We start from the raw sequence: 24,583 nt of genomic DNA, 5'->3' as shown, positions 1-24,583 counted from the left end.
TCTTCCCACAGCCTGCCAGATCTTCAGTCCAAATTGGAGGAGGAGTCAGGCCCCCTGGCATGCCTGCTCCATTCCCATGTGGGTTAGCATGTACCTGAAGAAGTACTATGCAGGACACAGCCCTTGTGCTTATTAGACAGTAGATGCTATGGCAGTGTTCTCCCCACACCACAAACACCTGAGGAGGGGTAAGACTGAAAGTGGTTCTGTGTAAATTAATTACAGGGTTTGCCAGCCAAGAAGCTGCATAAAGTAGCCCCTCTCTTTGCCCCATGCAGCAACCTGACTTGTCATACTCAAATTATACAGTAAACTCTTTGGACCGAGTCCACGTCCATATTGTCTCTGCACATTCTCTAGCTCAGCATTTTTAAGATTGTACCATGCTTTTGACACCCAAAACATCATTTTTAAATGTTTCGGTTTGGCAATACAGTAAACCCTCAATTTAACGGACTAATGCAGGGAGCGGTGTCCATTAATCCCAAAAGTCCATTAAATCCGAGGGTTTACTGTATTGTCAATCTCACTGAACAATAATAATTACTGTTATGAGACTCATTGACATATAGATCTTCTTAATGATTAAAATACCAGCAATATACCAGAAGCTGAGGACACCCTTCCCAGCTTCTCTCCAATCCAGCACTGAAAGCAGAGCGCTATGGTTCCTTCAGGTCCCAGCCACCTGGGCTGTGCCCTGAGCATGGGGCTCCTCCAGCTTTGCGCCACCTATGCTCTGCCCTGAGCACAGGTGGCTTGGAGCTGGAGGAGCTGCCATGCTCTGCCCTGAGCGTGGGCAGCTCAGAGACAGAGGACCGCTCCACTCTATGAGTGCAGCAACTCCTGCCGCTCTGAGCCACCCATGCTCAGGGTAGACCATGAGGGCTCCTCAGCTGCAGGGGGTGGGGGGCAGTAGTCTCAGCCGCAGGAGGTACCCAGCAACTGCTGCCAGGGACCCCAGAGCTGTGGCAGTCTCAGCTGTGGGGAGAGAAGACCCAGCAAGCGGTCTTAGCCATGGGGATGGGGGGACCTTGTGGCAGCTCTGATGAGTCACCATTTTCCGTACTGTACAGTACAATACTTTAGTTTTTGTGGGGCAGGGAAGGAGGCTAGAGGACATCTGTTATTACCAATGTCTGGTAAAACAGGGTCTGCTTTATCAAGGGTTTACTGAACTAATAACTGCAATCAAAATTTGGTCCCTTTTCTCCAAATGTCCTTGAGGAAAACAATACTGATCTGAAGAAGTGGTCGGTCCCACAAAAGCTCATCACCTAATAAATTATATTGTTAGTCTAAAGCACTACAATACTGGTTTTTTGTTTTGTGAAGATACATACTAACATGACTACCTCCCTGCGACTTTCCTTAAGGTGTTTGTTAACTCTTCACAAACTGCAGTTTCTCTCTGCTTAAGGATGTATGACAATGAAAGGACATATTGTAATGTTTTTTTTCTGTTATACGAATAGCCTGTGGGAACCAAGCTACTACTTTTTTGAACAAATGAAAACCTTAAGAATACTCTTTAAGCTTACTACCAAGTCACTAGTTACATGTCCTTGGGCTAATACAACTGCCAGGAGTTTCTACATAATGTTGAATTTTAAGGTTTTGTAATTATTTAAGATAAGATTTTGTTGTTCTGTTAGATACATTTGCATTTAATTTGCATTGTCATCAAAATCACAAGAATCTGCTTTTGCTTACCAATGAAAATATCTTGCATCTTTGTTGTGAGTGTCTTGCTGAAATACTAATGCCAACTCATACAGCTAAACTAATTTTTTAAAATATTGAGCTCAATCTTAATTTTTTTCTTTAAAAACAGATATTGGCTACGTCTACACTAGCCCCAAACTTCGAAATGGCCACGCAAATGGCCATTTTGAAGTTGACTAATGAAGCGCTGAAATGCATATTCAGCGCTTCATTAGCATGCGGGCAGCCACGGCACTTCGAAATTGACGCGGCTTGCCGCCGCGCGGCTCGTCCCCATGGGGCTCCTTTTCGAAAGGACGCCGCCTACTTCGAAGTCCCCTTATTCCCATGAGCTGATGGGAATAAGGGGCCTTCGAAGTAGGCGGGGTCCTTTCGAAAAGGAGCCCTGTCGGGGTGAGCCACATCAATTTCGAAGTGCCGCGGCCACCCGCATGCTAATGAAGCGCTGAATATGCCTTTCAGTGCTTCATTAGTAAACTTCGAAATGGCCATTTGCGTTGCCATTTCGAAGTTTGGGGCTAGTGTAGACACGGCCATTAAGAACTAATGAAGTTTTCAAAATAGTGAAGTACTTCTATGGGTAATATTGAATCAAAGGTCTCAAAAGACTAAATTAATCTCTTCTGGGATAAGTTATCTAAGGACATCCTACAGTTACCCTTTAAAAGCCAATGCAATAAAACTTGTCCCAACTGATTTTCCAGGGCATTAGCAAATATTGGTTGCCCAGAATAATCAGTCTTTGAATAAAGGTCAACCAATATTGTACTGGAAATTGTGTAATAGTACTTTGAAGAAGTCCCTAATTCAGGGAGTTACTTATTGAAGACAGACTTGTGCAGGTTTCACTTGATTAAAAATTGCCCCAACATTTATTAATTCAGACATCTTATACACTCACGGAAACCTAATAATGAATGATCAACTAGGCAGAATGTGCAGAAGAACATGAGAGGAGGAGCTACAACCAGTCTGCAGGCCAAGGTGTTTAGTGGAGTGCAGGGAGAGAAAGACGCAAAGAAGGACAGAAAAACAAGCAGAAGAAGGAGGAGAATCAGGTGGTATGAAGCAAGGGCTGGGAAGCATGGGAATAAAGAACAGAGAAAAGGAAAGATAATGCAAAGAGCAGAAGGATACAACATGAAGGAAAATACACTTATAGCACTAAGCACCATTGAAGATACCTACAGAGGTTATGTAGAAAAGAGATGTATTATGAAAGAACTGCTGCAGTTGTCACTGAGATGTTGCACAATTAGATTAGAAGAAGTAGAAGTAGTAATAGAAGTAATTACTTATTATAACATGTAAAGACCCAGCAAGCACCTCTGTGCTCTGAGTGCTGTATAAACACACAAAAGGAGCAATTCTGTCTTGCACTGCTTACAGTTGAGAGACACTAATAGGAGGAGGCCAGAGCATGTAGATACAACATAAAGTACCTGAATTCGGTACTGGATTGGCAAAGCATTATCAGGTGTATGTAGTATAGGGTCTAGTGGTTGGTTGGTTTTGGTTTTTTATTGGGGCTAGAGCAAGGGAAGATGGAGTAGGGAAAGGAAAGAGGAACAGGCCCACATTACAGAGTTTCACAGCAGGTTGATAACAACATCAGTTCAAGACCAGGCTGTAGCCCACCGGGTGATGTCTCTGTGAAGAAGTTGTCCAGAGTGTAAATAATTAAAAATGGTTTAGATGGAAACATCTCTCAAACTTTAAATAGCTATTCCTTACACTGGGGAGATTGAATTAGACTGTCTGTGATCAAAAACAAGCCATGTTTGTGAAACAGAAATAATTTGAAAGCAAGCAGTAAAACAGAATGTCAATTTGCAACCCGCTGTTTGGTTATTTGCATACTAATTGTAACATTCCTGCTGTCACATTACCTTCAGCTTGAAGATCAGTCAGAAAGAAAAATTCTGCATTACCTGTGACAGTCAGACAGTGGGACGAAAAATGCCCGTGAAGTGAGTTGTGCTTTATGGCTATTTTCATCTGAGAAGATATATGGAATGGGACAGGTGACGTCTGATTAGCCTAGACAGTCTTTATTTCCTTCCTCGTTTATAATTAATATGTTGATGTTGGTCCTTGGGGCAATTTATGCACCATACTCATGAGAGTAATCCTACTGAAGTCAGTAAGATCACTCTGAATAAAGCAAGCAGCACTGGTCTCATGAGGAAAATGTGTGGGATTAGGTCCATTCTTTCTAATTTGCCCTGCTCTTTCATACTGCTTCCCCAGGAGATTTGAAAGCAGTTAAAAATGTGCTGAACTTCCCAAGGATTTGTTATATATTTGATTAATGTTGTTTACATTTACTGGTCCAATTTTTCTGCTGGCATAACTCCACCAAAGGCAGCAGAGAACTGTCAGGCTCACAGATTGTCAGACAACAGACAATGTCACAGTTTCACATAATATATTTTATCATTTTAATTGGTTTTTAAAATATATAGGCTATACTTAGTTTCAGTTTATATAAGCATTTGTATTCATTTTTATATAATTTTGCAGTTATGATGCAAGTAAATTGACAGCTATTTCCAAATAATGCTTGCAATGTTATAGTATCAGTGCAATCCTCTGAAAACAAGGGCACACATGACAGCATGTTGATGATCCCATACCGCAGCTTGATAAATATGCTATTAACAAGGGAGGGATAGCTCAGTGGTTAGGACATTAGCCTCCTAAAGCTAGGGTTGTGCATTTCATCCCTGAGGGGGCCCTTCAATGGTCTGGGGCACATCAGTTTAAAAAAAAAAATCTGGCAGGGACGGTAATGATAGGTCCTGCTGTGAGCGCAGGGAACTGCATTTTTTTTAAATGGGAGGAATGGCTCAGTGGTTAGATTATTGTCCCTGTAAACCCAGAGTTGTGGGTTTAATCCTTGTGGTGACCGTCCAGGGACAGGTTAGATATAAATAAATAAATCTGTCAGGGATGGTGATAGGTCCTGCTGTGAGTGTGGGGGACTGGACTTGATGACCTCCCAAGGTCCCTTCCAGCTCTCTGAGTTACATATCTATAGCTCCATGTTTCACTGAATAACATTATCTGTAATATACTTCCATAACTGTGTGTAGAACACAACTCACAAACTCCCGTGTGCTTCAGTAAGGGCTGACACAATTAAGCTCTCAGCCAGTAGTTAAGAATATCAAATATAATCATACTTCAATCATGACTGAGTTGAAATTTTTAAAATCCCCACAATTTGTTAGAATGAAGTCTGAACAGGTGTTTAGCCAATGTTTTTTAATCCAGTAGGTACAGGAACATCAGCCCCTACTACGGTCAGCTGTTGGCATAAAGAACATAAAGAATAACATTCCTTAGGTGATTTCCAGAATGGATTTGTCAATCCAACAAGAACATCATACACTTCACATTAGAGGTTACCATAAAATTCTCTCCTGACTGATGGATGTCCAGTCAACCCTGAAAAAAACTGCCCTCATATTTCTATTTCAGAGAAAGCAGCAGCATAGAATTCCTGATCAGGTGTTATGCAGTGGCAGAAGAAAGATTCCTCCTGCCAAGAATTACAAATACCCTCTATAGCTGACAGACATAGGAAGCCAGCAGTGCTTTGATGAGCCAACAATCTCTAAATCTTTTAGCTGGACTGAGCTCCTGTCCTCACTAGGGGCCATAGCTCTGTGATCTAAGCATGAGATAGGAACGAACTAGACTTCCATATATGGAACCTAGCAGGTCAATTTAGATCATTCATTGTTCTAGATAAAATGAGGGATTTTCTTACCCAGTTTACTCTGTGTGAGTCTGTAATAGGGTGGACTCAACCCCATGATGCCTCCCCTGGTCTTCTCCAACTTTCTTTCCCCTCCTTCTGCTTCCCTGGGCCACTTTCCCACGGTAGTCCACAGCACCATCATTGGTCTAACACTGCACTCTCCATGGTGCTAATGGTTCCCACCCCTCCCTCGCTGGGACTCAACTCCTTCTTCATGGAGGGAAATTGAACTACTCCATTCCTCAACTCTTTTTACACAGGGCTTGCTCAGCTCTAATTGGCTTTTCTTCAAGCTGCCTTCCTACTGGCTGGCTATGATGTAGCTTCCCTGGTGCTGCCTTTAACCCTTGCAGGGAACTAGTGTGGAGGAAGTGCTCCATCACAGAATCTTTTGGATAAAGACACTCATGAGAACTAATGAACTTGCCCAAGAAGGCAGCAAATGGGGCATGCAGTCAATCAAATCAGGGGGGAGGGGAGTCAAAGAGTTAGCAGTTTTGAAATTGTCCAGGATAACCGTGCATTGAAGACATACTCTCTGTGTTTCGCCCGCTGAAGCCTACTCATTACACAACTGTGTGGGATAAAACACCTCTGTCCAGGCTCAGACAGAAACGGGTGTATATTAAAGAAACTTATTAGCCTTCACCGCCTTTCCTTAGAGGTACTGGGGTTCTCTTTTCTCCTGCGGAAGTGAAAGTGAAGTTATCCATACAACAATTTTAACCAAATTTATAAACAAAAATTACAAAAAAGAGAAAATGGAATTAAAACAAGCCATTTGCTTAACTTATATTGCTTTACCCATTTGATAAACTAAACGAAATAAGGACATTTTGGAGCATAAGCTTTCGTGGGCAAAGACTCACTTCGTCAGATGCATGAGTGGGTGGGTTTCAGAGGAGGGTTTAAAGAGGGAGTCCCAGTCAAGGGGAGGGCCAGAGTTAACAAGGTCTGTTCAGGCATGGAGGATGTGGTGCATTATCAGATGTTAATGTGGAGTTGTGAACATCAAGAGAGGAGAAATCAAGTCAGTTCAGTCATGGAGGATGTGGCCCTTTATCAGTAGCTAATGTGGAAGTGTGAACATCAAGAGCAGAGAAACTGCTTTTGTAATGGGCCAGATCAAGTAAAGAATTTTCTCAACAAAACTGGGGTTTTGTTGACAAAACTTGTGGCACGTCTACACTTAAAATGTGTTTTGGTGGGAAACTGTCTACAGAACACAGCAGTTTCCTTGGGAGACTTCTGTTGCTCCCATATGAGGCAGAATGCTTCTGTTGACAGAATCTGTGGACAAAACTTCAGTGTGGGCACTCCAGGGGACCTTCAGTTGACAGCCAGGGCTTCCAGATCACTGGGCCGACCTATTTTCAAACCTTTCTGTCAGTCGTTCTGTCAAGAGAGGGTCCGGAAGTCTGGCTGCTGTCTGTTGACAAAGCAGATTGCTCTTTTGAGTTGTTTTTATGTGTAGATATGATCTGTCAGAGGTTTTGTTGAAAGATATCTTCCAAAAATAACTTCTGTTGGTGGATCACTGTAGTGTAGACATAGCCTGAGAGCTTATAGCTATACTGGTTAGAGGAATTCTTTTGTTGACTGAGTGCTGTCTATGTAGGGAATGAAGTTTGTTTAGGTATGCCTCTTAGGGGTGTGGATTTTTACACCGGTGAGAGATATAGCTATGTTGATGTAAGTTTTCAGGTCTAATTTTGCATATATCGTCACATTCACTAAGGGCGAAAAGGTATATTTAAAACATGTTAACATCCTAATTTAGAGAATGCAAATTCCAATTTGAACATATTAGGTGGTCGAGAATAAACGTTAAGTACAGCTACAGTTTTAAGTGTAAACTGGCCTCGCTTATGCTAGAATTTTAACATTTTAGTCAACAAACCTTTTTTCCTAATATAGACATGGCCATATATCTGAGTGGCACAGTCATTCTACACCGTATATCAAAATGCAAAGCACATCTTGATGAAATGCTAAAATGTAAGTAATGGGTGGTTTAAAGGTATCTAAGCTAGAGAGATTATTCTATGAATATTTTGTTCGGTAATGTCTTTAGCAAGTGGACATTTTTAAAGAATGCAGCCTGACGAATCAACTGAACATATAAACAACCACTTTTACTGCTCTGCATCAGAAACACTTGTAGTGGAATACTTACATAATAATGGGTTTTATTCACTAGCCAGACAATGGATAACAGTTCAGATGCTCAACAAGTCTGTTTTAGATCATATTGCACAAGCATCAAGTATAAAAGGATGTTTCATTGGAAGGAAGGTTCATTCAAAATTATTAAATAATTTGGAAAAGATCTTATTCTGCTCTGACAGTTTCCTAGAATTAAATACATCAGCCCAGAATTCAAAATTTATCGAAATAATTGCATTCTTGTATGCTTCAGTAGGGGTTGACACACTTTTAGAGGTGGGAAAGAGGAACCCCCAACACTAGTAAGGAAACAAAAGAGACAGATTTGTTTAACTTAAATAAATATTTAATCAAAACCTTGCTGAGAATGAAAACGAAGAATGGATTCAGACATTTATAATCACTAGCGAACTAAGAAATAGCCCATTTATTTCTCCATTGCTAGTGCGGTAACCTTTTAGATAATTCAAGTTTTTCCAGGCAAGAAGTGTCATGTAAATTAATAGTTAATCCATTCAAAGTTGAAAAGAAACCTAGCACTCCACTACAAAAGAGTAACTAATATCTCTCCTGTATCTTAATAATAGTCCAGTCAATTGCAAACATTATTACTACTGTCTCTGAGATTAATAATCAAGTTGCCAGTGTCAAATTATATCCTACTTTGTGGTGCTCTATGGTCATCTGAACACTAAAAAGCCCAACTACTTTTAACCTTTCACTCTTTCATATAAATGGTGCAATGCTCATCACGCTTTGTTAGTGAGGTGAGAATGACATGCTCCAAGTAATAAAAAAGCTAACAGACTGTATAGGCAAAAGATGACAATGCTATTTTCAAGAGTAGATGTTGTTTCCACAGGTCAACCTCTAGGCAAACAATGGAACGGTCTGAGTCTGTGGATACACTGCTGGCAAATAAAGGTAAGAAGTATCTGTGACTGTAAAAACATGTCGACTGACCCTGTTTATCTGAGATCACTGAAAGCTTTGGCACTGACTAGAGAGGGGGCAGATTCAAGACCAAAGTTGCTATAATTAAATGTCAGTTTGATCTGACTATACCACCTACAGCTCGTAATTTTTAAAACTATCTGTTTTTTTAAAAGAAATATAAACATGTGCCTTCAGTTAAAACACCACTGAAGAATTTGGATTATTTTGATGATGTTGCACAGCCAAGATGGAGGATAGAATTTTTCCAGAGCATCTTCTAATTTGACTTCAGTTTTTCTACTCAAGGAAGTGAGCATTTTCTTTAGTTATAGTATCACACCTGAATACAAAAGAGTTTCGCTTCATTTACAGGATCGGACTAATACAGTAGATAGTCTCTTTCTGCCTATTTGCATCTGCAAAAATATTCTAAACAGTGGCATCTTGAAGATTTGGGACTACATTCTCCAGTGATGTAATCGATGATTCATTGATTCTTGTTTCATACTTCAGGAGTCTGATCCATAAAACAGTTATTCACATACATTGTCTTTGTGTGACTAAAAGCTACTTATTATGTAAGTAAGATTTTACAGAATGAGGTATAAGAGAAGAGGTTGAAGGAGTTTGTAACTGCATGGGGAGCTGTGGTGTAGCACTCCAGAAAGCCAGTGAGGAAAGAAGGTTTTCCCTCTGATCTTAGCACAAGGGGAAGCAATGCTACAGGACTCATTTCTCTCGCCTAAATACACCAACACACTTTATCATATTCCAAATGTAAGCTTGCAAGTATCCTAAACTGATAGGTTGGAACTTTGCAATTGTGCAAAGTAAATATATCTTCATTCAGATGCCCAGAAGTTAAAAGAGGAGCTGGAAAAGCAGCTGAGGTTGGTTGTAAAGGAACAGGTCAAGGAGAAAGTCTCACTAAAGTGTGTAATCAGTGGTGTGTAGGTCCAAAACATGACTATCATTGAGGCACCAGATAAAGTGGCCTTCCCCACAACTCTCACCTTAGATATAATTAGAATGTACATAATCAGGACCATGATACTCTTCTAACCTCTTTGTTAGGTGGCACTGAAGGGTTTATGGGTCACAGGAACATTTACATAGCCAAAATTATGTGAATTTAAGGCCCTGTGTAGAACTAAGATTTAATCACCGTTAACTCATGCAATAAACTCAAAAATTAATTGCAATTAAAAATTAATTATGATGAATTGCAGTTTTAATCACACTGTTAAACAATAAAATATCACTTAAAATTTATTAAATATTTTGGCTGTTTTTCAACATTTTCAGATATATTGATTTCATTGTCACAGTTTTTTTTATTTTACATTGTAAAAACGATAAACAAAAGAAATAGTATCTTTCAACTTACCTCGTACGTTTGCTCTCTATCATAGAAGTGCAATTTACAAATGTAGGGTGGTTCTTTTTGTGTTATATAACAGCATTCAAAATCAAAACAACATAAAACCTTATCACCTACAATTCTACTCAGTCTACTTCTTGTTCATCCAATCACTAAGACAAACAAGTTTGTTTACACTTACAGGCAATAATGATATTGACTTATTTAAAATTTCACCAGAAAGTGATAACATATTTTCATGGGACTTTTGTATCTGGCTATGCTAAATATTTGTGCTTCCACACTTCCACCACCTTTCCAGAGAATATTACCATGGTGATGACACTTGTTAAAGATGCATTAATTAATTTTGTGAATAAACTCCTGGGGGGGGGGATATTGTGTATATCTAGCTCTATTTTATCTCCAATCTGCCAAATATTTTAAGTTCCATATGATGACTCCGCACATTTGTATTAAGAATTTTGTTGCAGATTTGACAAAACACAAAGGAAGTGTCAATGAGCAATTTCTAAAGATAGCCACAGCCTAAGGTTTAAGAACCTTAAGGGATCTCCAAAATCTGTGAGGACAAGGTGTGGACCATGCTTTCAGATCTAAAAAGGCAAAGCTCTAATTAGAAACTTTAGAACCCAAACTGCCAAGAAGAAAAAACATCAATCTTCTGCTGGTGACAACTGACTTAGATGATGAACATGCATCAGTCTGCTCTGCTTTGGATTGCTCTTGAGCAGAACCCACCATCAGAATGGATGCATGCCCTCTGGAACTGTGGTCAAAACATGAAGGGTCATGCGAATGCTTACCGCATACGGCATATAAATATGTGACTCTGGCTACAACAGAGCCTTGTCAAAGTTTGTTCTCACTTTCAGGTGGCATTCTGAACAAGTGGGGAGCCCAATCTCCTGCAAATATAAACAAACTTGTTTGTCTGAGAAATTGGCTGAACAAGAAGTAGTATTGAGTGGACTTGTAGGGTTTAAAGTTTTACATTTTTGAGTGCAGGTATTTTTTGTACACAATTCTACATTTATAAATTCGACTTCAGTGGTAGAGATTGCACTATAGTACTTGATTTAGTGATTTGCAAAATACTATCTGTTTTGTTTTTACATTGAAAATAATTGTAATCAAATCCATAAAGTGTGCACTGTTCACTTTCTTTTCTGTGTTGTAATTAGAATCAGTATATTTGAAAATGTAGAAAACTGCCAAAAATAATTAAACAAATGGCATTCTGTTACTGTTTAACAGTTCAATTAATCTCATGATTAATCTCAATTAATTTTAATCTGATGACATCCCTTATTTTTTGTATTTCAGTGCTTAATGTGCCGTAAGCTACTATGTAGAATTCATTTTCTTTTCAACCAACATCACAGCCTTCCTCAGATGCCACTGAAGGAGCAACATAGTTATATCACAAAGCTAATTTAGACCCTGATGTTACAGATCTGCATGCGCTTCAATTTGTACACTATAGGAAGGGTAGGGCTCCAAAGCACACTTATTTTCAAATAACTGCAGTTATTTCAAAATAACTATGGTAGCGTCTACGTGACAATCACCATTTAGAAATAATTTTGAAATAGCAGCCATCTTATTTCAAAATTGGTAAACTGGGGCTGTGTCTACACTACATTCCCCTTTCAAAAGTGGATTGCAAATGAGTGAGCATATTCTCAACTTGATCTTGCTTCTGGGAGAGCCTTTTCCAGAAGAAAAACAGCCATGTAGAAAGGTTTCCTTCGAAAGCAAACCCATTTCCAAAAGAACCCTTCCTCCTGAAACAAAAACAGCTGTTCCTGAATAGCTTCTTTCAGAATAAGTTTGGTGTGTAGATATATGCTTAAGACTACTCACATAGCTTATGTCTACACTAGAGTGATCTGTTGGCAGAAGGTACTGTTGGAAGATATTTTCTGAAAAAAAACCTTCTATTGACAGATTGTGGCCAGACTGCAAAGCAGATCAAAAGAGCAATCCACTCTGTTGACACAAAGTATCCAAACTGCCCGGCCAATCTATCCGTGTAGTTTAGACATAGACAGAGACAGACTGAGCCTTCCCCCTACAGCCTGAGCTGAGAACCAGCTGGCTTTTAACTCAAATTGCACAGGCTCCTGCATTAAGCTCCAGAGGTCCCCTGTTGACGTCAGCCTGTTGATGGCTATACTATCAGGGTATGTCTGCACTTGTCCCCAATGTGGAAGGGGGCATGGTAATCAGGATGATGGGAAATTACTAATAAAGTACTGCAATGAATATGCAGAGCTTCATTTGGCAAATTCTCCCCAACAGCAACTTCAAAGTGTCAAACTTGAAAGTGCCTGCATGCCGTATAGCCACAGGCACTTCAAAGCGCCTGTGGCTACATGTATGCTGGCAGTTCCAAGTTTGACACTTCAAAGTTGCTACAGGGGAGAATTAGCCTAATAAAGTGTCACATATCCACCACAGCGCTTCATTAGTAATCTCCTGTCATCCTGATTACCATGCCCCCTTCAAAGCTGAGAGCAAGTGTAGACCCACCCTACCAGTACTATACCTAGTAATGCCTAGAGGAGCCACCTGAGATTAAAGCCCCCTCTGGAGTCAACACTAGAAACAAACAGAAGGAGAAGCACCCATCCCCAGAATTCTTAGCAACTAAATAAGCAAGATTAACTGGATTTCCTGAGTATCCCTACTCTGGAGAAATGAGGCAAGAGAGTTCAAAATGCCACAGTGGAATTCTGAGGCGTAGTCAGGAACCAAACAGCTATCTACTACATCCCACTATGGGGCTTAAATCCCCAAACCTGTAAACAGTAGAAAGTTAAGACTTTTTCCAGGCATTGGTCAATCATTCTAATATAAGTAAATATCTTCCAACAAAAAATACTTTTTACACATCAAATTCTGCACTTCTTTGTTGGAAAAAACTCTCCTTGATTACTTTATATATTTGCGGAGAGAAACACAATAAAGAAAACAAACAGAAGCCAACTATCTTCCTTCAACAGGAGTTTGTCTGAATGGTCAGCCCCCAAATGCTAACAGTTCCTTATGCCAATATAACTAAATCCTGTGGTCAGTTTTCAGACCAGACTGCTACTTCGGTTACATCTGTCTACTAATTTATTCTTCTATTTCTGCAGATGGCTTGGCTGCCTTTAAAACATTCCTGAAGTCTGAGTTCAGTGAGGAGAACATTGACTTCTGGCTAGCCTGTGAGGACTTCAAGAAAACCAAGTCTTCTGCTAAAATTGCCTCAAAAGCCCAAAAGATTTATTCAGAATTTATCCAGGCTGATGCTCCAAGGGAGGTAAAATAGCCATTTATGCATTCTTCAGATAGTGTCTAGGGATAGTCCTCAACTTGCAAAGCTAAGATTCAGAATGTCATGATATTCAGGGCCACAGGGTGTCTACAAGAGAATGCATTCATGAAAGACAACTAGAGACAACAAACAGCTTGAATTCCAGCTAAGCTTTTCTCATTTACTAGAGAATACAGCCTTTTTAGAACTCTTGAAAGCACATGGAGACATCTAGTGTCTGAAAAATATACACTTCAAATAAATATTGCATAGGATTTGGGTTCAGCCCTATGTCTTAATGCATGCATTCTTGTTTTGATGCAAGAAGAGGTATGCATAATCACACTCTCAATTTTATCATGACTTTAGCAGTTTGGGGGCATTTTTATTGGTCTCATGTGAGCAGCCTTTCATCATGTTAACTCATGAATTTTCCCTTACTCAGACTGTCATTTTCATTACTGTCAAGGGGATTGACAAGAGTACGATGGTAATTTCCCTACAGTCTAGCTGCTTGTGGAAGTGAGGCTGCCTGTAATCAATGTGGCTGCTACCTCCAAAATGACTCCCACTTTACAAAGGGCTCAAGTAAAAAAGCTGTTAAAAAGCAGAGTGTAAGGAGCATCAGAGAACCAGTAAAAAGTGCATGTACAGAATGCGGGAGGAGCAGGTCGGGTGGTGAAGAAGCAGGCTTGCACTGCAACTCTAATGAAGGCTGGAGGTAGGCTGAAGAAAGAGGAGGTATGGTAATGGAGTTGGAGAGATGTTAGGTGGCAGCTTTCCCACCTTAGAGAAGGAAGAAGGCAAGAAGAGCACCCCTCTTCCAGTAATCAGGGGAAGGACACATTTTTCATGTGTACCTGAGGTTGAATTTTGACCCTTAAAAGCTCTCACACACTTGGGAGCAGGTGGCATCCCTCTAAAGCTGGCATATAAGAACCCCCACAAATTAATTATTTTATAGCATCTCAAGATTGATAAGCCAATGTCGTGATTTTTGAATGGTAGGAAATTGGCAGTTCGAGCCGCATGTTCCCTTTCCTTGGTTTTTCATTGATTATAGGCTTCTTTATCATATGATAAAGAACATTCCTTCAACAAAGTAAATTAGTGAATGCTGCTGGCTACTATTTCTTCCTTTAACAAGCATGTGTTTGGTGTAATGAATATTGAAACATTACTTTTGAAATACTCCTGACACAATGTCCACTTTCATCATGGAAAAAAAAATGAATGAGCAAATGTATGAATTAGCCACCTTTATGAAGTGTGCTCCCTTACTGCCCTTTATGCTGACGTTTCTGCTTTTGATAGTGACAGTGTTTTGAATGTACTGATATCTTCTGGGTGATCAAAGCTCTTTTATTATACAATTGTTATTATTATTGTTAAAAACAAAATTACAAAAATTGTAGGCCAAATCCAATCATTTTTGTCTTACTGAAGTCAATAAGTGTTGCAGGTACTCAACACCTCTAGATTCAGAACATGAAAAATGTGAATTAAGTTATGTGGCTGGAATGTGAATTAAGTTATGTGGTGATAACTAAAAGGATATTATAATTACATGCAGATAGTGCCAAGTAATTAAACAGCAGAGACTTTAGTTTGATACTTAACCGTCCATAAATCCCACTTTTCAAAAATTATTTTGTAACATGCCCTTTCTTCTGCATGAGGTAAAGTAACACGTAGACTTCGCAATTTAAAAACAAAATAAAAATATTAAAATGCCCTTTAAAACTTCATTGTCTATAAGGCCCTCTAATTTCGGTTTTTACCAATTCCCACTTTGCCCAAATTTTTTTTCCACCTAATTTTTGGACATACCAGAAGTCTATGGATCCACCTCTTCATTCTGGACAGAGAGATGGTGGCTTGGTCCCCCCTTTCAGAGTCCCTGCAGAATGACACAGTATGCCTGTTCAGAGGACTGATGTTCTGTTTGGTGGCTGCTGTGAGTGAGTAAAACAAGCAGGGAGTTGGGAACTAGCAGTCAAGACCAGCCAACCTAACCTCTGCTGCAAGAGATCCACAAGACTTCCTTAACTTCACCATCATGGTGAGTAGGAGGGACTTCTACCATGAAGTTCCTTGTGAGTACCCAAGCTATTCCTCCTCTTTGGGATATCCCACTATCCTCACCTGATACCTCCCAGGGGTACTCAGGTACCTCTCAACACCACTTAATGACCTCTGTGAATACAATAGGGCAACATTTCTTCCTCCAGACATCCCACGGTCTCTGCCCATTGCCACTTCTGTGTAGAGAGCATGTTGACCCCTTCAGATACCTATCCTACTGCCTGGCTGCTGCTAGCCATGCATACAGGGAACCATGCCCCCACTGGTTAGCCCATGTTTGCTGCCCTCTCTTGAGTGCCATGTGCAAGAGAATGCCAAATGATATGTACTGTTCAGACTCTAGTTGGTGCCACGTGTAACACACCCTTCATTAAGCTCACAACCACTGTCCTTCTTGGCAATATAATAGAGCACCTCATAGTAAATTAGAATGTCTCTCTAAGAAGGAAGAGCTGTAGTTAGGTACAAGAATCAGACATTCTAGTAGAAGCCCTACAAATCTACTGTGCACAAGGAGCACATGGCATGGTGTCAAAGTAAAAGTAGCCGAACTGGTGCCAGAAGAGACTACAAGCAGAAAAAAAATGGTAATAAAACATTGTAAATGGAAAGGATACAGCAACAAAATTTTCAGGAACAATCAAATCAAGAAACCACTCTTCAATGGTCCTGAGAACTTTAGTTTTAAATGACTTTCAGAATGGACAGTCTAGCTGTGGTATTTTGCAAGTTTTTGAGCCAATAGAAAATTCCACCAGGAAACTGAAGGTATTCAGGTCTCTTCTTTAATATATTCTATGGCAAAGCAGGCAACGTAGATCTTTAAACCTTTTGCCTTTACTGAAGACTATTACAAATACCACTAAGAAAGAATTTAGTATGCTTTTGATTTCATACTTATATCACAAAGAAATGTGGTCCATGAAAGAGCATGTTTTCACCAGAGAATCCAAGAATCAGGAGAAAAATTTTGATTTTATTTTTTGTAATAAAACTTCTGCATGCATTGGCCGAAAACTTTGATTTTGGGACTGCAAATATTATAAAAGCACAGATTAGATAAAACTATTTCATGTGAATTATATGTTAAAGACACACTTAAAAACACATATTAAAAACAGCTAAATGTACAAACTGCTACCCACTTAGCAAAAAGGTTTGAACTAGTTTAACAGTAGGATGAGAGGCTGGAAGAACTTAAAAAAAAAAGAATCTTGGTTAGAAACAGTAAAAAGATGCACCATTCTTGTTAAGAGTCATTACTATAAAAGCCCTGAAGTTCTGGGGAAGTCACAAGCTACCAAGAATTTCTGACTAAATACACAGGATTTGGAAAAATTCATGGCTAAAGACGTGTGTCAAGCTAAACACAAAATATATAATAAGTGCACAAACTATGGACACTTTGCAGATGTTTGCCATAGCAAGGTCACCAGGGAATTGACTAATATTACTGACAACCAAAGCCCTTTGATTCTGGGACATATCACATGTGATGACAGCCTGTGTGGAGAGCAAAACTGAATATTCACGGCAATACTATTGACTAAGTACCTGATGTGACCATTGTCTCAAAAGGGACCTGTAATCACCTACAACCTCTCCCAGAGCTGAAATTAACTGCCATCTAGTTTACTAGCCCAGGGGACGTTTTAAATTTCATGCATCACTTCATCAGAGAAACAATTTACAAAGACAAAAAAGCTTTGTATTCCAAATACCTGTGATCAAAGGATCAAGGTCCAACAATCTTCTTAGCCACACCATGGCACCCATAATGGGTCTAGTGAGAAAGACAGAAGAATTTGATTTACAGAGGCTGGGCTCTTGAAAGGAGATTGAGTACAAATAACCTTAAAAAAAAACAATGCTGAATCAAATATTTTACACATCCATTGCAGGATCAAATAGATAGGCCTTTCTGAACAAAATGTAAGCCAACATGGTGATCTGCTCCATTAGTCCTGGTTATAAAGAAAAATAGAAACATACAAAGTGGTATGGAACTAAAAGATTTAATGAAATATTTGTGAGAGAAAAAAAAACAAAATGACATTTTCCCCAAAGCAAAAGAAGTTACAGTTCTCTCCAAAATGGATGCTTCAAACAGATTCTGGCAACTTCCGTTAGTCAAGGTGTTCTAAACCGACTAAGAAGATTTTGCTGTTGTGATTACCATTGCAGCTGACATTTATAATAAAATAATAATGGCAAAACCGTTAAACACAAATGGAACTGTAGCTTCCATGGATGACATTTGGATATATTGTTTTTTGATGAAAGAACACAATAAAATCCTTAGAAAAGATCAAAGCCTAGTCAGTCAGTCCAGAATTTAGCTAAACTAAGAAAAAATCATTTTCCAAATAGCTCATATTGAGTTTTTAGGGCGATGAACCAAGATAGAATCAATCCTAGCTCTGAGAAAGTCAAAGTTATTTGAGAATTGAATGCACCAACTAATGCTCCTGAACTGAGAAGTTACTGAGGATGGTAAAACTACATTGGCTCATAACTACAAGGCTTTTCTATAGTTACAAAATCATGAATGAACTGCTGAAATCTTAGGTATGGGGGTGAAATTAAGAAATTGCCATCAGAAAGGGTAAAAGAATTTTTCTCAACATCTCCAGTATTCAAATATTGTGATGTGACCAAACCCACAACGGTCAGTCAGGATGTGAGAAACTATGGTGCTGATGGGGTTTGTCTACACTAGACCCCTCTTTCGAAGGGGTCAAGCTAAGCAAGCAGTTCGGAGGAGGCTAATGAGGAGCTGCAATGCAGATGCAGCACCTTATTAGCATAATGGTCTCCATGGGAACTTCAAAGCATTGATAAGCAGTGTAGGCACGAGTGCTTCGAAGTACGTGCCAAACTTTGAAGTTCCCTTACTCCCAAAACGTTTTGGGAGTAAGAGAACTTTGAAGTTCGGCAGGTACTTCAAAGCACCCACAACTACACTACCTGTCAGTGCTTTGGAGTTAGCAACTTTGAAGTTCCCAAGGAGACTATTATGCTAATGAGGTGTTGCATCTGCATAACAGAACCACATTAGCCTCCTCCAATTGGGCTGATTAACATGCCCCCTTCGACGGGCAGGGCTAGTGTAGACAATCTCATGGTGTATCATTGCAACAGCATGGGCCTGAGTAGAAGCCAGTTCTGTTTTGCTTTCACATGCTCACAGAAGCAGAAAACTACATGTACAGATGACAAGGAGTACCTGGCAGGTATAGGTCATGTGAGAATTTTTACAAATATCCATATGGATCAGGTTCTTTTACACTGATAGCACACTATAAACTGCTTGTAACTCTAATTAATGGGAAAGACCTGGATCAAACACTGTTGTGATGCCAACACCCATCAATAAAGTTAATGTGATTTAACCCAATTGCTAAATATGTTTCAGAGAAAATTGGACAGTAACAGAATCACTGTTTCAGAGCCCATCATTGCACCTGTGAACTTGAAGATGACTTAAGGGTATCTGTGGATGCTGTGGGTGCAGACAAACCAGTATCCAAAAAGATATATCATGTACAAATAAACAACCTTGGCAGAAATGCAGCGTAAAGAAATTCAAAGTTACTTGGGTCTGCTGGCCCTAAAGGATACTAAGGAAGTGATGAGAGACTACTTTGCTGTACATGGGCAATTAAGCAAGCCAGATGGTCTAATGAGGAAAAGCTATCGCACTAGAATTCCAAACAAAATGAGAGGTGAAATCCTAAACCTCATCCATGAACAAAATCAAGGACTAATTAAAGGCCATGAACAGGTAAACCAGGCAGCATGGTGGCCATGCATCAGCAAGGATGTTAAGAATAAAGTATCTGCATTTGAAAGATGCAGAAGGAATAGACCAAAATAATACAAAGAACCTTTAATAAGGCTACCAGCTACACCTTGGAAGACAGATGCAGATGTATGTAATTTCAGAAGACCTTACATAGTTCTGGTGGAATATTTTTTCCAAGTAGATAAAAATAATGTATTTAAAAGACATAACATATCACAGTGTTATGGAGAAACTGAAGCACTTCTGCTCATTTGAGTATTCCAGAATGATCAGTGATGGATGATGGACCACAATTTACAACAGCAGAATTTAAATCTTTCTGAGTGGCATATGATTTTGATTGTATTACTAGCAACCCACAAGTGAATTGGAGGTGTGTAAGACAGCTGTACAGAAAGGGAAGAAATTCCTGCAGCAGGAAGATCCAATCCTTGCTCTTTTGAACTAGAGATCAGAACCTTTTGGGTATAGTCCAGCAAAACTAATGATGGGAATACATCTCTGAACTACGGTTCCAACCTTGGGAAAGAGTCCATCTGTGGACAGAGTTGAACAGAAAGAGAGACGCCAAGGCAAGAAGAAAGGCAAAAGAGAGCTTCCAAACAATTTTTATCAGATCTTTCTCTCAGAGAGCTCACAGATCTCAAAACTTGTGACTGTGTCAAATTGGATGGAGGAAAAACACCAGACAATTCCACCTGGTGCAAAAAAATAAACACCCAACTCATACATGATAAAGATAGACAGTCCAATGGCTCAATGGAAATCATCGATAATTTCTCCTCAGCAACAATCATCAAAAGAGCAAGCAAACCCTACGAATAGCAGGCACAGGACAAGAAGATAAGTCAATTTCAGAACCAATCACAGCCAGTCATTGAAACTAATGAACAGCCAGGTAACCAAGTTGATACATGTTTAGGTTCTGTAATTAGAAAATCCAGGGTTGTGAGCTTAATCCTTGAGGAGGCCATTTAGGGATTGGGGCAAATAGATGTTAGGGATGGTTCTTGGTCCTGCCAAGAGGGCAGAGGACTGGACTAGATGACTTCCCAAGGTCCTTTCCAGTTCTAGGAGGTGTGTGTGTGTGATGCAAGAATTTGAAATCTACACCGAACTCTAAAGATGGCATGATTTTGTAAATGGTAGAGATGTAAAACTTAGAGATGGAACATAAGAATGTTAAGTTGTATTGTTACTATCAGACACTGTGTGGTGCTTTCTGTAACACACTAAGACAAACTCACAGTAGCCTTCCCTGCCAGTTCAATAAAGAATTGCATGGTGAACACACCTCTGGTATAGCTCTCTAAGAAGGAAGCTCTGTAGCCATTCCATATCTGGTACATGAATCAGACCTGGTAGTAGCAGCCCTGCAAGCTACTGTATACAAGTAATGCATGGCTCCAAGAACTCTCTCCCTGCCCTCTACACCCTCTGATTTTTGACTCGCACGATAGCTCCACTGAGTAGCTGGGCCTCTCAGCACAGCCCTGATAAGGTGGTATCACACAGAACACAAAGCCCTGTGCTCCAGTCCTCTACAAAGTCCTCTACTAAACACCGCCACTGGCACTTTCCTGACTCTCATTCTGTGTCCCACCTCTGAGACAGGAGATGTTGTGATTTGGACACGGGAGTCCTGATCAAGTCTGTTCTCTACAGTGGCTGTCAGGTAACAGCAACCCATTCTAAGTGCTGGAGAAGCATAGTTCACCAAAAGGAAATCATTCTAAAGGCTCTTCCTGCTGTTGCTGTTCCTGAAATGGAAAATAGAAATCATAGGTTCATAAACTCTTACTTTTCTATATTTATTCATATTTATTCATTTTTCAAAATCCTCCTATCTTCATTAACCTCATTATTTACCTGAAAATTGTGAGCTAATTTTTGCATTGATTTTCACCCTTTTTTAAATTTTTTGTAACAAACCCTGATAAATTCCCAGAACATTTTAAATAATATAAACACCAGAAAGAAAGAGACAAATATAATAGTTCCTTTGCTCCTTATCAGCCACTATAAGGTAGGTCAGATCTGAATAAAGTTCAAAAAAGATTCTAACTATGTTCAATTGAGCCAAACTATGTATCACTAAGGATACAGAGCACCAGAAGTGTACATGGCATTAACAAAGTACGTTTGATGTAGAGATGGAGATTTATTTCAAGTCTAAGACCTGAACAGTGAGGATATTCAGACCCAGAGCTCAAGATCAGGACCCCAAGAGGAACAGAACAGAACAGAACAGAACAGAATAGAATAGAGATACACATCTCACAGAAATGGAAGGGACATCAGGAGGTCATTGAGTCCAGTCCCCTGCCCTCTTGGCAGGACCAAGCTCCAAGCCTTATGCACTCCTCTTCACTCAGCAGTTTTCAATGGGGCATGTGTTACTGAGGCTATGTCTTCACTTAGAGCTGTTCTGTGACTCCCAGCTCACATAGAAGTACTTATACTAGCACTTTCAGCTATTCCATTAAACATAGTGTACCTGTGGTAGCACAGGCTTTGGTGAGTGGTGACACTGCTTGGGCAGCAAAAAAAGTATACCTAGGGCAGCTAACCCATGTTAGTGTTCACTGAGCCCTGTGCCACCATGATTGCATTCCTATGTTTAGCCAGTTGGCTCCGACTGAGCACAAGTATGTCTGTGGAAGGCGGGAATCAAATACACACAGATCCTGAGTCATTTGGTAGTTTTCAAAATCCCACCCTCCACCTTTTATCTTCACTATGCTGTTTAGACCAGGTCGCTTATTGTTTCTCATTCAGACACTGTGTTCCACACCCTAACAGGGACCTTCTGCTTAAATACTGAGCTCCAGAAAACGGTAGGGATCTTTTAGTGCACGCTTTATGTGCTTATGGCAGTCTTCTGTCCAATCCAACATCCTAGTACCTTGGCTTGAACCCAGCAGGGCCAACAGCCTCCGCAGGTCCCAGAGCAAGGTGGGGTGACCAGCTCTGTGCCCTCATAAGGGGTGGGGCTAAAGGTGGAAGTGATGGTACTGAGGACAGTCAGCCCATAGCACCCTCCTGACCTTGTCTCTGGGCCCTGGACCCCACTCTAGCCCTCAGAGCCATGCAGAGCAGCACTCCTGAAGCAATTCAAATGGTCCCAGGGTTCCAGTCAGCACTGCTGCTGCAGACAGAAGCTCTGGGCCACTTTGAAACTCTGGGTCCTGTGGCAATTGATCCATTACACCTCCTCTGTTGGCAGGACTGACTGAATCCCCCAGTATTGGAAACCCACCATAGATTGAATGTAAAAAAAATCTGCCAAAATGGCAAGAAACACACAGATTAAAACCCAGTAAGTGTAAAGAGTTAATACAGAGTTTTCAAAGGAAAAAGAATATTTTAAATGATTTCCCTCTCATTTGTTGCTAATTAACTGCTGATTAATTTTGTCTTGATCTTATTGTAGGTTTTAGGAAAGAAAACAGATTATTCCTGCTGTAATTTGTTATCCCCCAATTAACTAAAATTCAGTCAGATGTTTGCCAAAATGAATCCAAAGTAATTGATCATGTCGTCTTTTTGAATGGGGGCCCAAATGCAGGTACAAGAAATTTTGCAGTCATGGGTGAGTGCTTTGAGCAACCACTGGACTGCTGCTGCACCTGGGCTTAAGAGACAACCACTCTGGCAATGTAGCCTATCAGGCAGCCTTTGGGCTCATTAGATTGCCAGGAGAGTAGTTCTGCTACAGACCTTGCTTCCAGATTAGCTTTGCTGCAGGACCTGGTTCTTGACAGCAAAGACAACACATGGGAGAACTTGCAACACTTCTGAATCACAGTACCTCCAAGAGCTAGTCCTGGGCTGATGAAGCTTACACACTGCCCCTTAGCTTGCTCAGCCTTGCACAGCCTAAAAGTCACAATCTAGTCCTATGGAACTCAACACCTTGCACAGTCACTCCTCCCCCCTATTTCTTCAGTGTTCTCATAAGGCTTTATAGGTTTCAGTTAGCCATACCGAACTTCTTCAATAAGCAAGTATAATTATAGTCATTTTATAAATGGGCCACTTGAGGCACAGAACTGAAATGAAAAACCGGGAATCCTGGTTTCCAGTTCAACAGTCCAGACACTTAGGTGCACACTCCCTATTTGGTTTAATGAAAGGAATTATCAGCATTTGTTTCTTATTTTAATAAAGAAATCTATTTGTGGTTCTCTCTCATTCCCATAGGGACATGGACTATTTCCTCATCAATAATCCTCCAGGTTAATTGTGTAGCTAGAAAGCAATATTAGAGAATTATTTAACTTATCTGCTGGAAACAAGGATGAAAGCCAACCCTGTGTGATCATCTTGCTCTCATGGACCATTGTGTTATTATTGTTGTTAATAATTGGCCAGTTAAAGAACAAACAGGAAGTCTATTGTAAGCTCAAAAGAAATGTATTATTGCCTTTATGATTAATAAGTAACACATCTGTGATTCAATTGGAGAACAGAACTCCCTTTAGCTAATAATTAACATTCAAATAACCCTGGAATGGTTGGAGAATTAAGGTATCTCAGCTGATTGAGTTGTGTGCACTATGAAACATCTTTTACAAAAGATAGGTCCCTGAAATGAAATGCAAATGGTTTCCTTTCTGTATTATACAGAGTTACAATTTTGTGCCTTGAGCTATCCTTAGATAATCAAGAGCATTTTTTAAACTTCTTTCTGTAGTGATATCACCTCTTTTAGCCCAGGGAGCCAAATTAAACTAAAAAATAAAGGTACTAACTGCATGCTAGTTTGCATCAGATAATATATGATTTTTTCTCAGAAAATATTATTTGCATCATGCACAGATGTAAAGTGCCAATTCTCCAGTAAAATTTAAATTAATTTTAAACATCTTTTCCACAGATTAATATTGACTTCACTACCAGAGACCGCATCACACAGAACATCTCGGAACCAACTCTGAAATGTTTTGATGATGCTCAGAAACTGATCTACAGTCTCATGGCCAAGGACTCTTTCCCTAGGTTTCTAAAGTCAGAAATGTATAAGGAATTGGTAAATAAGCAACAGAATGGAAACCAGAAAAGATGGCTCCCATTTTTGTGAATGAGGTAAATATCAGACACAAGGATTATGAATCTACTCAATACTTTCCCTTTCAACTAAGTTTAGCATACTATATTATTAAATGGTTATGCAAATTACATCTAAGAATTTCCATTTGCTTTTGAAATACAAAATGCACTATACTAAAATGTACAATATTACTAACAGAGCTGGATGGAGATTTTTCAATGAAATGTTTTCTGTCAAAAATTCTGAGGCATCAAAACTGAAACTTTCCATAGGAAAGGGTTAGGTGTAACTAAATTTTCAACTCAATTTTTTTGAAAAGTTACAAAACTGTCCATATGAAAAAATCCATTTTTCCATAGTGA

At 39.7% G+C, this 24,583-nt stretch overlaps 1 protein-coding gene across 1 annotated transcript; it reads left to right on the top strand.

Annotated features, from left to right (window-relative positions):
• Window positions 1-3,684: 3,684 nt before the first annotated feature.
• Window positions 3,685-24,251, top strand: RGS21 (regulator of G protein signaling 21). The gene is made up of 4 exons (XM_075002720.1): window positions 3,685-3,695; window positions 8,505-8,581; window positions 13,118-13,284; window positions 24,048-24,251. The coding sequence occupies exons 1-4, from the start codon at window positions 3,685-3,687 to the stop codon at window positions 24,249-24,251; spliced, it is 459 nt and encodes a 152-aa protein (XP_074858821.1).
• Window positions 24,252-24,583: the final 332 nt, after the last annotated feature.

Source organism: Carettochelys insculpta, chromosome 9 (genome assembly GCF_033958435.1).
Source record: "Carettochelys insculpta isolate YL-2023 chromosome 9, ASM3395843v1, whole genome shotgun sequence".
Taxonomy (NCBI): Eukaryota; Metazoa; Chordata; order Testudines; family Carettochelyidae; genus Carettochelys; species Carettochelys insculpta.
This window is presented reverse-complemented; position numbering and strand designations above follow the sequence as displayed.